Genomic DNA, 14,038 nt, shown 5'->3' with positions numbered 1-14,038 from the left:
AATTTGCATTTGATCAATCCTTCCCCTAGATCTTTTGCTAAAGAGTCTATTTGCTTGCTGGAATATACTGAGAAGATATTTAGATTCAAAGATCAAGCCCTACATATAGTCCCTTGAAATATGTTCACAATTTTGGGCAGGCTGAAGTATCTTTTAAAGTATTTCTCAAATATCACCAGAATCAGGAAAGATTTCTTTTTCTTTTCTTTCTTTCTTTCTTTTTTTTTTCTGAATGCTGATCCTGTTCCTTCTAAGGAAACATTTCTAATTGAAAGAGGTTATACGGTTTACCTACTTAGATTATGAATCCACTGGAAAAATGTATGAACTCTAAATTGTAAACATGTTGCTAATGATGCGGAAAGGGGAATTCTGCCCAATAGTTACAAATACAGTAACTGGTTGAGAAGCTGTGTTAAGCTTACGATAAATATTTTGAGGAAACCAACCCAAACAAGCTTCATATCTTAAGACTTTATAATAAACTTATCACTTTAAAAGAGAGGCAAAATATGTTACAACTTAATTTTGTTTTCCAACATCCTCTTTACTAACACTATTTTGAGAACTAGGGCAATAAAAATAGAATGTTTTTCAATAATCCAAAGTGTTCTAATGGGGAAAAAATCATCTCGCGATTAAGGAGTGTCATTAGTGATGCTATCTGGAAATCTATTCATACCTCATAACAGATGGCAATACCCCCAAGAGCCCACTTCATTTTGGAGCTTGATTCAAATACATATAACACAGGGCTCTTCAGAAGATGAGTAGACTGAAATTCCCAAGAGGTGTTCTTGGTTCTCAGGGGAATCATATTTTGTAACTCAAGAGCATTATTATGATTACTATTAGCAATAATGAACATCATATATATTCCTATGTATGACAGTAACTGATTTTGTGCAATCAGTGAACACCTACTGGAGCTTTATCTACATGCCAAAGTATTATCAATCTTCTTTATCTCTAGGTTACCATAAACCCCAAATAAATATTTTGACCCCTGCCCTGACAATCAACTTTTAACAGAAAGAGGCAAATGACAAGTATCCAAAAGTATTGCTGGAATTTAGGCTAAAAATTACCATCTGGGGCCTGACTCCCTGCCCAGTTTCTGCAACCTACTTCTGTCTACACATATAGAGGCAGAGACAGTGATTGACACAGGTTATCTGAGAATGTGCAGTCCTTTGGGTGAGTTTATAGAAACAAAAAAATCTTTCCTGCAGTCAAAGAGGATATAAAATACAAGCCAAAAATGGGAACAGTTAAGAGTAAAGTGAGACTGTCATAGATATCAAGGAATTTGTTTTGTTTTACTAGTGTGTTTTAAGAATATTTTATTCCAGTTTGAGGTTTATATGCAAATTATTAAGGTTTAATATTTATATTTTTTAAAAATAAAAAGAAGCCATAATATATAATTGTCGCTGACTTTTCAGTCTACAAGATCTTCTGTTATACAGTGAATACAACATTCAGTATATCATATTTTTATAGCTCTGTGCAGAACTATTAGACTGTACTTTTTCTGTAGTTGGAGTGAAAGTTGTTCCTCTTCTTTTTTAGGTATCTCCCATTGCACCTTGTAACTAGTGCTTCTTAAATATTTCTTGAAATTAAATGGTTAATAAACATTGAGGGCAATAGATTGTGGGCCTGTGGGCCTCTCTCGCCACTGGGTGGCAGTATATATGTTCTGTAGAGACTTTCATTGAACAGGAAATAAAACTCAGAAAATGTGTGGGAGTTGGTTCATATAGGTTTGGGAGAAATGATTGTGCTGAATCTCTTCCCAACTGAATGTTCAACAAATTACAGTGGCAGCTTGAAATCACCCACGGTGGAGGTATTTACACCACAGAAATGGGCAATCACTACAAATCAGGGCTTTCTTTCTGAGAACCAGTTGTTAAATATTTATCAGCACATCAGTGATTGTAATAAATTCACAAGTTAATATAATACATTATGGGTAGAACTAATCTATTTCACCCATAACATTGTAAAAATTAATATCAGCCTTATTTTTATTGTATTTTCAGGTCAGTTATTATTTGTATCTGTTTAGTGTCAGCCTTCCACTTCCTGTCCCCCTCCTTCCCAACTATAATCTCTCTCTGTATAGATCTATAATGGCAGGACTTGTGTCTCTCTCTTCTTCATCCTTGTGTCCCTAGCACCAAGTATGGTCTAATCAACTGCACAGGGAGTTGGTGGTCTCAACTCTCAAGAATGACCAAACTGGGGCCAGGGATTGGTACAAAGCAGGCACATGATTTGCTCAATGAAGGTTGAACCAAGGAACACCTGAAAACAAATATCATGCCTCCCATTTTATACCAATCAAGGTGATAAGATTAAATGTTGTTGTATCCAAAATCCCAGTGACATGAATAACAAACCAGAATACAAATATATCTCAAGCTGTGAAAGATCAAGGGCAACACCACAAGCTGACTCTACCTGTTACCATGGTTTCTTTGGGCAACACCAACAGGTCGACACTTGATAACTCTTGGAACCCTTCACTTACCTGAGGCTGAGAGGGGCTGGCAGTGAAGTGAAAGGCAACATTTGTCCTGAGAAATGTAAGTGGGAGAATGGAAAGGGGGAAAAGTGAGAGAAAAGCGTAAGTTAGCAAGCAAAAATTATTTATTTAAAAGAAAGCCATCTTAAACTAGATGTGAGCAGAGCCTTACCCTTTGCGAAGGGAGCTCTGGTCCTACCAAAGTGCCAAAATAAGCTGCACAGGGACTTGATGGTTTCAACTCTCAGAATGACCAAACTGGGGCCTGACATTGTTTTTATGTCTTTAAATATTCATGATGTCAGCCCTATATAAATAAGTACTCTGTTTACGTTTGTAGCCACTTTTGCCTTGGGTCTCTCTTAAGAAATCAAGCACAGGGTTTAGGTGTCAGAAGTGGGCTGAAAGAAAGGGAAAACACAGGTTCGACGTCCTTTTGGATAATGTAGGTACCACTTCAAAATAATTTTGATGGATCCATGCCAAAAGATCAGTTTTTACAAAACATGGTGAATAGATAACCACCATGGGACAGTCCCTAGGGATAGGAGTATGCTCTTCCTGCCCCCAACCACCTCCTCAATTGCCTGCCATACCAGCTGAAATTCTCAAAATTTTGTCTTCTTTGGGTTGGGCATTGCTTTCTAAGGCCCTCCTTTAAAATGTAAATACCACCAAAAGAATGGAATGACGTTAGTTTCCCTCCAATTAGTAATTTACTGTGAATTGTTTTATTACATACTTTCATTTTTTCTGTGAAAGACAGCAATGATCCAGGCACGGGAGGAAAAGAGAGTGTGAGGAGTATGTAGGACGCATACATTTGTAGGGTAGAGTGCAGTCTGCAGTGAGCATCTGTTCAAAAGGTTTGAAAACAAAAAGACAAATTTGGTCTTCTCTGTAGTTTTGTAAGGGCTGCTTTCCAGCTCTTGCCTCATCGCTAGCTGTGAAGATCACTCACACCGTCCACTGTATTCTCAAATCCCTGGGCTGCTGAAGCAGCACCCCTGGGGTGGGGGCGTGCTCCCACCCTTCCAAGGCAGCCTGCATTTCTGGGGGTCTGAACCTGCACTTCTTCTGGGCTGCCCTCATCAGCTTCGTACCCTGGGGCTCTCTGAAGATTCTGTCTTTCCACTCCTAATTTTTCTCTTATAAAAATTAAATATTTTTTTAAATTAAAGATTTCTTCAGAAAGGGCATGTCAAAACATTTAAGCAAGAAATATATAATTAGAGGTGCTATGTAGAAGTTATAAAATTTGAGCACCATTTTATAAAGGTAATGACACCACCATTTGGGCTGTCATTGGAACCGGGCTCAGAATTTAGCTTGCAACAATGGATGCGATTTTTACATAACCACTTTTCACAGAAATCACCGTCAATGTTGAGGGTCGGTTCTGCGGAAGCACAGTTGAAAACTCCTGGCCTTAAGCCAAAGTCAGTGTCAAACCCAGTTGTGCTTCTGCTCCAAAGAGTCCACGGCCAGAGTTAGGACCTCTGGTGCCATGTGTGGTCTGAGTAGGGCCCTTTCAGCAGTCTGGAGAGTGTCACCTGCTGTTACCAGGACGACATGGGGCCTTCAATTCTCTTTGTTGCCAGGCCAGAGGAATGAAGAGGACACTGATTTTCTTGGCTAGCAACAGACAGCACAAAGCATGATAATTTCCAGAAACAACCTGTGTTCTTTGGCCAGATTTTAAACAATTTCCCCTTACCATTTGAATTTCAATTGTAATACTGAATGTATGGATATTGATATGCACTTTCTGTTTTTTTTTTCTTGTTCTTTAAATTTTGTTTGCTATTACAATGCATGCGAACTTGGAAAGCACATTATTGCCTTGAAGACTATCATATAGCCCTCTCTTTCTCATGGAGTCATCAGTATGTGCAAAATAAACAGTGTATCTGTTGCAAATGAAACATTCTGCTTCGTTCCACATGGGTCCTAACAAGGGGGGAAAGGTTTATTTCATCAAGGGTCATTAACCAACAGAGCAAAGCTAACTGAAACTCATACACCTTTAGTTTTAGAGAAAGAAGCATAAAAATTTCAGTTTGTTTCAAAAATTAAACAGAGGAAACAAATATTTAATCAATAAACATAAGAGGCTAAAAACCAATTTTGTTTCCTTGTTTGGGCTATTTTGAGGAAGGGGTGAAGGGAAAAGGAACAGATGGAGTCAAGTGCGTTGCAGGTGCAGATAAGCGAGACAGGGAGAAGAGGCAGAAAGGGGCCCATGGCAGAGGCAGAAAGAGGGAGAAGAAATACAGTCAGGAGAGGAATAAAACAAAAGAAGAAGAACAGAGGGATGGGAAGAAAGGGTAAGCGGGAAGAGAGGCAGGGACAAAAGTTCAGCAGTTTGCAGGTGAGTTCCAGAGACAACTGCAAGAGTCATGATCTGTCCATGCTATTCTGCTGCTTAAATCCTTTACTGGCCCCATAACCTGTAAGGTGAAGTTTCAATGCCCTCGTCCAGCACCTAAGATCTTAAAGATCAAGGTTGGGTACTGCCTGTTTCCCCAAGCCCTACCTTCTGCAGCTCTGCCTTGGGCACCCAGAAACCCTGAAGGGTTTCTACTTCCTAAGTGCACTAGTCTGCTGTAACTCAGACCTCTCCCCTGAGTGTCACCCTGGCTACATCCAACACTTCGCCAGATGTCTGTACTTCAAACTCAATGTGTCCAAAAGTGAACTTAGCATCTTTTCCTTCCCTCCTCAACATTCTTGTTTTCATTTACTGGCACCACCATCTACAACCTACACTGACGTTCTTGACTCTTCCATTTCCCTTTCCCGTCATATCCAGTCAAGTTTTATCAATTTCACCTCCTAAATTCATCAGTTCACCTTCTCATTATTTATCTTGACCACTGTATCAGCCTTCTAACTTCTCTGCATCCAGTCCTGTGCCCTTCAAATCCATTCTTCACACAAGTGTCACAATGTAGACAACTGTCTAAATTTCTTAACATCGCTTCTGAGCTCCTCTCACCCCAGGGCCATATGCCTGCCAGCTTCTACAGCCTCCTTCTGTTTCCTGCCTGCAACTTCACACTCCAGGACTCTGAACACCCAGGCACTGGAGTTTGGGGACGGGAGTCGTGGCAAAGATGCAGGGGTGTGTGGAGGGGTGTGGCGGATAGGTAGATGGCAGGGAGCAATGCTTTAAGGCAGAGTTGTTTTATTTTTAAAGATGGATTTAAATAAATAAATGCTTTATGGAATTGAAAAACATATTTAGGGAAACATACAAATTGGCAGGACAGTTTCAACAGAAAGTAGAAATAGCATGTTATGGTGGGAAGAGCTCAGAGCTGGGAGTCAGAAGTAGAATTTTGTCTCAATTTCTCCCTTTCCTAGCTGGGTGAGTTTGAACAAGTCACTCATCCTATCTGGGCATAGTTTGCTTATCCGTAAAAATGAGGTGGGTGGATTAGATTCCCAAAGGTCCTTCAATACTTAAAATTTATGAGTTTAGCAGAAAAATTCCCAAAACATGCTCTATCTACATTCTAGTCTGCCACTCAGAAATGTACAACAGAAGCTGCAACGTTAGAAATTTTGAGTTAATTCTTCAGTGTTTCTCACAATACCTGGAGCCCAGTTCTTACCACAGCCCTCAGCTCTTCCCCTGCCCTCTGCATCCTCTGGATTTCTGGGTCACCAGGGAGGAAGAGACACATACATCTCAGCTACTAACTCTTCTCAGGTTTATCTTGGTCTTATAAAAGCCCTAGTAACGGTGTGCATTTTGAAATGCTCTCAAGGTCTGGTTGCTGAGGCTAAGTTATATTTTAAGAGGTAAAAGCAGCAAACAATGTGAGAGAACAGATTTGCAGTGCCACCAGCATGCAAATCATTCATTAACACTTGCACAGAGCTGTGACCTTATGACTTCAGTTTCACAGAATTCGGTTCTCCAAAGGGTCAAATTAAGCAGCCCTACAATTCAAGTGCATCATCGCCAGCTGTTGCTGATGGGTCAAAGACACAGAGACCAATCAGTAAAGACAAGCTTTCTCTAAAGCTCAAACTGCACTCTGCTCAAGTACTATCATGTGCTACCACTCCCATCAAATGTATATGCATGAATTCCCACAATGTTAAATATTACACATAGATTTTTAAATTATTAAATTAAACTTAAGCACCGTATTTAGAAATTGCTTTAGGGTAATTGTTCTCAGCTCTGGCTGTACATTAGAATCACCTGGGGGAACTTTTAAAAACTATACCAGTGCCCAAATCTACCCGCTGGAGACTCTCATTTAATTGATCTGGGTGGATCTTATCCACTAGAGAATCTTCTCCTGCTTATTTTTGTGGGGAATAGAGTTTTCTTTGCTTTTGAAATTATCACATCATTTTTTTTTAACACCAGAATTAATGGAAGGACTTGGAAAAAATGCTGCGACTACTTCTCCATCCTTCTGATCAATTCATTCGTCCCTCTGTCCGTCTGTCTCTATGGGTACAATGCTATGTCAAGGGATGTAGAGGAGACCAAGGTAAATATTTGATTCCTGTTAGCAACTCCACTGGCTACAGACCTCTTTATAAACTGCCTTACAAAATTTAAAGAGAAATTTATAATAGAGCAGAACATTCTGATCAGCAATATAAGCTGTAAAAAGTGTCATATACTAAATAGTTTTAAATTTTCTTGTTTTTAAATTAACTTTTTAATTAAAATATAACAAACATATAGAAATACAGTTATGAGCATATATCTGAATAAGTTATCACCAGGTAAACATAACCATGTACTTCTTCTTTCCTTCTGAAAGGTACACTTCCTGACTTCTAACATCATGAAATAGTTTTGCCTGTTTTAAAACTTTATATAAATGGAATCAAACAGCATGTATTTCTTCTGTCTGACTTCTTTTGCTCAACATTGTGAAATTTATCCATGTTGTTAGGTATAGCAATAGTTTGTTTATTTTTATTGTTGTATAGTATTCCATTGAATGAATCCCACAATTATATATCTAAGAGTTGGATATATAACTAGTACTGGAACTACACTGTCAGGCCTTTCAAATTACAGCAATTTGGTAGTTGTAGTGGAATCTCATTTTGGTTTTAATTTATATTTCTTATAGCTAAAGAGTGGGCTTTGTTTTTTCTTTTTTTTTGAGACAGAGTCTCACTCTATCACCCAGGCTAGAGTGCAGTGGCATCAGCCTAGCTCACAGCAACCTCAATCTCCTGGGCTCAAACCATCCTCCTGCCTCAGCCTCCCAAGCAGCTGGGACTACAGGTGTGTGCCACCACATTCGGCTAATTTTTTCTATTTTTGGTAGAGATCGGGTCTAGCTCTTGCTTAGGCTGGTCTCGGACTCCTGACCTCAAGTGATCCTCCTCCGTCAGCCTCCCAGAGTGCTAGGATTACAGGTGTGAGACACCGCGCCCAACCAAGGCTGTGTTTTTTGACCATTTGGGTAGCTTGTTTGGTGGAATATCCAAGTCTCATGCTCCTATTTTTTCAGTGGGCTTGCCTGTTTGTTTTATTTTAAAAAAAACAAGAACAAAAGGAACACTAGTCACTCCAAAGAAGGACAAAGTCACATTCCTAACCTGGAAAGAGAAAACTGAAAAGTAATAAGTTTAGGAAAAATAGCTTAAAGTCTCCTTTAAAACAAAAACAAAATTTCCTTTAGGAGTGTGGTGCTGGTTAGTTACAAATTACCCAGTCACCAGTAATTCTTGCCTGGACTACAGACTGGACAGGCCCCTCCCACAAATAGATCCCCTAAATAGATTCTTATGAGGTCAATTGCTCTTACCCTCTGCACCAGTCCCCTACCACCTTCCTATTGCATAGATAGCTATGGGCAGGAGAGTACAGAAGGTGCTAAAATAATGTGCTAAGTGGATAATTTCCTTCTAGAACACCAATCTGTAAGGATGGACCGAACTGAAGCTCAGAGATGTAAATAGAGAAAGGCCACCATGAGTCCTGCTTACCGGAGCTGGAAGTGCTGGAGCTTGGTCACCAGCAGCTTGTACCGGGCACCCAGTGGTGCCATGGATGCTACATCTACAAAGATCAGTTTCTCCAGGGGTCCTGTTTCATTGGTTGCTTCTGAGGGACATAAGGTGCGGCTCACTTCCTGGTAGTTATAGCTCCTCTGGTATCTGTAGTAGCCAATGGAGGGAAAAATCAGCAAGAACAAGAAAGACTCAACGAATGAGCAGGGAAGCTTAGCTCCAAATTTGTTTTCAAGTCCTTATGTTTTAAATTTCAGACTGGACCTCTTGATGGAACTATTGTTGTCAGCATTGAGTTGTGTGATGTGGTCATAGGGACACGAGTATTGTTCTGTGCTGACTGTTCACTTAAGCAGTGTCTATATTACACTAAGCCATCCTCCTAATTCAGTCCGGAAAAAATATCAAATTTTGAAGGGTAACTGTCCTGATAAAACAACCAGCTGATTCCATTTTTTCACTCTTCAAACTTTTGCTAAAATAGAGGGTAAAGAAAGCCCCTGAGTTCCAGTCAAAGCCATCAGAGTCATTATTTCTTTTTTTTTTTTTTTTTTTGAGACAGCGTCGGCCTCCCAGAGTGCTAGGATTACAGGCGTGAGCCACCGCGCCCGGCCTGAGTCATTATTTCAATCCTCAAATTCCCTAACCCTTAAAAATGATGTAACCCCATACTATGTGCCTATTATGTTTGCCTTCTGGGTTTTTCTCAGTGGTGCTATAGTGCCTTATACAGTTCTCCCCTGAGAAAGTAAAAACTTTGTGGGGGCAGGGACTTTGTTGTTTTTCCACTGCTGTATCTCCAGCACCTACTACTTAGTAGTGCTCAATAAATATTATTGAATGAAGAGTGCACATATGGTGGACATTTCAAAGAATAAGGGAGATCTTACTCATTTATGTTGACTGCTGGGCCTAGCCCATTGGATGACCCATTATCCAATCAAGAGCTACCAGATCATTATGGTAGAATTTAAAAATGGTAAAAGTTCTTCTAGGTGTTGCCAATCTACGTAGAGTGCTTATCTGAAATTCAAGAGGATGGAAATCAAACAGAGCTGAACAGGTCAGGGCATGCACCATGACCTTTGTTTGCACTTTGCATGCTGTATGCATAATATCTCAACATTTCAAATGTCTGTTTTCTCCTTTCATTAGAAAAAAGACCAGTTAAGTTCCAGGACATTGAAGAAAACCAAATGCAGTGAAGTCGTCTGAGGGAAAAAATAATCCACTTACAGTCCTTGGAAGAGCAGAGGGACCTGCCAGGACAGCACCTCTTTCTGCTGGCGAACCACAACAAGGACTGGGTAGTTGAGATTCTCGGAGGAACTGTTCACATACACCCTCACGGCAGTCACCTGCACGGCAGGGCAGAGAGAGGTAATGCAAACTACACACACACACCCCACACACCACAGCTGCCACCTGAGGCTCAGAAAAACTTTAATTTCTGACATTTGCTCCTCACGATAGGTCATCCAAATGCTCCAGTTATTTTTCCTCAACCAGAGCGAGTCTCACCTCGATTGCACATTAAAATTGCCTGGGGAGAGAGTAAAAAAACCTGATGCCTGGGTCCAACCTGCCAAACTTCTGATTCAATTGGTCTTGGATGAGGCCAAATTAAGGTGTCCTCAAATAGCAGGCTGAGGAGTTTGAACTGTGCAGTCAACACAAGATTTTAAGAATAAACCCAGAACAGGAAAAAATATATACTGATATGCTTTTTTATTTGAATATAAATCCTAAAGATACAAATATCTAAAAAAAAAAAAATCTCTCCAACCCCCCCCCCCAAAAAAAATACTCGCAAGACCCTCCATTGCTGAAAACCTTTAATTTTGGGTTGGTAAATCACTCTGCTTCAAACAAAAGTGTTATGACCACATTTCATTAACGGATACCAGATGGCTTCGTGTTCCTACCAACGACAAACCATGACGCTGTCCCAGCAACAGATATCACAGGGGCTGAGTATTTCTCTCTTTGTCCTGCTCCAAGGTATGAATCAATCCCTGACATAAAACACTTTTTTTTAGTTCAGCAGCTCCCTGGCTCCTTCTAAATACACTTGTCAACCCAAGAATTCAACCCGATCATGGCTGTTTTAAAAAAAGGAAAATGAACTGTGGTCCTCAATTTAGATGGTTTTAGTGGTTTCCTTCAATTTTTGTAATGCCATAGGCAACACAGAAGAGAACAAAATAGAAGAAAGGGTAAAAAAGAAAAAGCAAAAATTGATCTTCTACATGAGATTTTGTTTTTTTAATGCCCAGTGTTCTCTTGAAAACTCTTTTATTAGGGGAAAGAAAATGAGAGATGAAAACCCTATGTAGTTAAACCCTGATAATCTATCACACATTCAAAATGGAAATCGAGAGGACACAGAACAGCGTGGGTGTCATATATTGTCATTTTGTTCTCTTATATCATTCTCTCTGATTAAGCCACTGCTTTGCTTTTTCAATGTTAAAAGAGTCCAAGAGGAATTTATTTATTTATTTGTTTATTTTTTGAGACAGAGTCTTGCTCTGTTGCCCGGGCTAGAGTGAGTGCCGTGGCATTAGCCCAGCTCACAGCAACCTCAAACTCCTGGGCTTAAGTGATCCTACTGCCTCAGCCTCCTGAGTAGCTGGGACTACAGGCATGTGCCACCATGCCCGGCTAATTTTTTCTATATATATTTTTTTAGTTGGCCAGATAATTTCTTTCTATTTTTTAGTAGAGACGGGGTCTCACTCTTGCTCAGACTGGTTTCGAACTCCTGACCTCAAGCGATCCACCCACCTCGGCCTCCCAGAGTGCTAGGATTACAGGCGTGAGCCACCACGCCCGGCCAAGAGGAATTTATTAATTTGATAGGAAATGCTTGCTCAGGGAGTGTTTTCTTGTGCCTACACTCTCCATGTTTCCATGGAAATTATGCTGCAGCTGATAATTGCCAAAACCATATCTCTAGGGCAGATCTTCTTTCCTAAACCGGATATTCCACAGGCACCTCAAACTCAATGTATCTGAAATAGAATCCATTGCTCCTTTCACCCTAACTTTAATTTCTTCTGAATTCCCTCACTTGTTGCATGGTCCCACCATGCAGCCATTCATCCCAGCCTAAAACCTGATTCTTCCTTCTTCCTTCTTTAGCTCCCTCCATCAATAGTTCTACTGCTTCTATCTCTAATACTGTCCACATTCAGGCCTTCCCTATGCCCCCAGTGGCACTGTCGTGGTTTAGTCCTTCACCGCTGTGTCCTTCCTGGACTGCTCCCTCGCTGGTCGTCCTACCCCCCAGGCTGCACTCCCTAGGATGCCCACTTCATCTGTCATTCCCCTGCTGAAAAGGCCTTCTGTGGCTCTGAAGAATTTTCAAGTTTTCCCCAAAATAATAAGAATCCTATAATGAATATTTATGTACTTATCATTCCAACTTTAATAATTATTAACTCATGCATTTTATTTCATTTATACCTCCTATTTCTTCCATACTTCCCCACTGGATTATTTTAAAGTACACACCAAAGATCACATATCATTTAATCTGTAAACAGTTAAATCTATACCTCTGAAACATAAAGCCTCTTCTTTTTAACATAAATATATGCCATTATCTCATTTAGTAAAATTAATAATTCTTTAAAATTATCTAATATCCACATGGTGTTGGAATTTTTTCGGTTGTTACAAATATTGCTTTCTTTTCAGTTTTTTAAAAAAATTGGGTAAAAATAAGATCCACACATTGTATTTGGCTCATATGTCTTTTGAGTCTCTTTTAATCTAAAGGGTGCCCGTCCCTCCTTTTGGGGGGCATTTGTTTGTTAAATAAAGCAGTTCATAAAACAGCAGTACAAATCTGTAGAAGTACCACATTCTGGATTTTGCTGATTGACCTACAGTGTCATTTAGTCTGGCTTAAATCTACAGCAGTCAGAACCAAGGTAAAAACTAAGGAAGGCTGTGAAATAGGCAAGCTTCATCTTTAGCTTGTCTGCTTCCCTCTTTTCACCCAGCATGCAACCTCCTCGGCCCTTCTTAGGTACTTAGTGCCAGAGGGGACTTCCCTCAATTTTTTTTTCAAACTTTGATCTAAGGCAATGATTCTCAAATTTCACTGTGCTTTTTAGCAAATCAAATCCCTCAAGTCAACCTCTAGCATTTCTGATTCAGCAGATCAGGAATAGAGCTTAAAAATGTGCATTTTTAACAAGCATGCTGGGGGATTCTGATGTACATGGTTCGGGGCCTACACTTTGGGAAGGACTGTTCTAAAGAAATGATCCAATGGATGACCCCATTTGTCAGGAACCTGCCAACTGCCCATTATTATGAGATGCACATCTGTGGGATCACCAATGTTAGAGTACGTCTGGAAGCTGGTGGCTTTTGGGGGCTGAAACTGGGCTGGCAGAACAGATGTGTCACTGCCATGTTGATCCCACTGTCCTGTTCAGCTCCACGCTCTCATTTCATTCGTGGTCTGGTTCTTGTAATCCACTTACTTTTTGTTATTTGATAATGAGTTTATGAGTCATAATAAGAACAAACTCAGAGATACTGGCATAATAAATTGCAAAAAAATATATTAGTGTAGGAGATAGAAGTCACTGGGCAGTTTTTCAAGATGAACAGATAATGTATTACCCCTAGGAAAGGATGAAAAGCCCTGTTCAAAATTCGCTTTGCCTTTCCTGAGGCTAATGTGCAGCTGAGAAAACTGGATTACATTTGCAGCAGCGAAGTAAGTAAGCTGTGTAAAAGCAAAACTAAATGGAGGACAGGGTATTGACCATACTTAATGGGCCCTGACACCTTGTAACAGACCATTCTTAACAACCAAGAGTCTTCCTCCTGTTGCTTCTTCCTGTTGTCATGACAACAAGAGCACTTCTATTATATAGATCTTGCTTTCTGCCTATGTTTACTACAAGCAGGAAATTGAATTGTAGCTCAGAGAGAATTTAAGTACTTCTGTCTCTAATATTATATAGATCACAATTATGAAAGGTACTAAAGCTTAGAAACTCTTTTTTAATCTTTCAGAACATGTCAGTAGGGAAAAGTTCCAAATTATAACTAATATATTCCTGTTGCATAAAAAGGATGAAAAGAGCTTAATTCAAAATCTAGTTTATTTTTACTAAAATAATGAGACTGCAGCTCTATTACTGGGAACATCAGATTAAGAATCAGAGATTACCGGTTTCCATTATTGAGCATACCATTATTTGCCTTTATGATCTTGAAAAACTGATTCCACTTGTAAAGCACCTACAATAGTATTTGCTGATGGTCCCTTTTTCAAATGTGTAACTGTCTGAGTAACTCTGTTGTATTCACTGGGTGTATATCTGCAGGTGTTTAGGTCCTTTGGTTCTCCCTTACTCTCTCCCTTCCCTCCCTCCCTCCCTCCCTTTCTTCCTTTTTTCCTTCCCTCCCTCCCTCCCATGCTCCTGCCATCATTCATCAAACATTCACTGAGGGTTTACCCTAAGTCAGGAGCTATGG

General features: G+C 39.9%; 1 protein-coding gene across 6 annotated transcripts in view; it reads right to left on the bottom strand.

The window, feature by feature from the left end:
* SIDT1 (SID1 transmembrane family member 1) overlaps positions 1-14,038 on the bottom strand; it is an 82,280-nt gene that overhangs the window by 45,816 nt on the left and 22,426 nt on the right. For 5 of the 6 annotated variants that reach the window (XM_069472621.1, XM_069472622.1, XM_069472620.1 and 2 more), the window contains exons 2-4: positions 9,770-9,891; positions 8,510-8,680; positions 2,540-2,585 (exon numbers count right to left, since the gene is read on the bottom strand). In XM_069472621.1, the coding sequence (XP_069328722.1) occupies positions 2,540-2,585; positions 8,510-8,680; positions 9,770-9,891 (339 nt within the window). Of the gene's footprint in view, positions 1-2,539; positions 2,586-8,509; positions 8,681-9,769; positions 9,892-14,038 lie in introns of those variants that run through there. The other variant, XM_069472626.1, reaches the window with a different exon arrangement.

This window comes from Eulemur rufifrons, chromosome 7 (assembly GCF_041146395.1).
Source record: "Eulemur rufifrons isolate Redbay chromosome 7, OSU_ERuf_1, whole genome shotgun sequence".
Classification (NCBI taxonomy): domain Eukaryota; kingdom Metazoa; phylum Chordata; class Mammalia; order Primates; family Lemuridae; genus Eulemur; species Eulemur rufifrons.
Note: the sequence above shows the minus strand (reverse complement) of the source record. Positions and strands in the feature narration are given on the sequence as shown.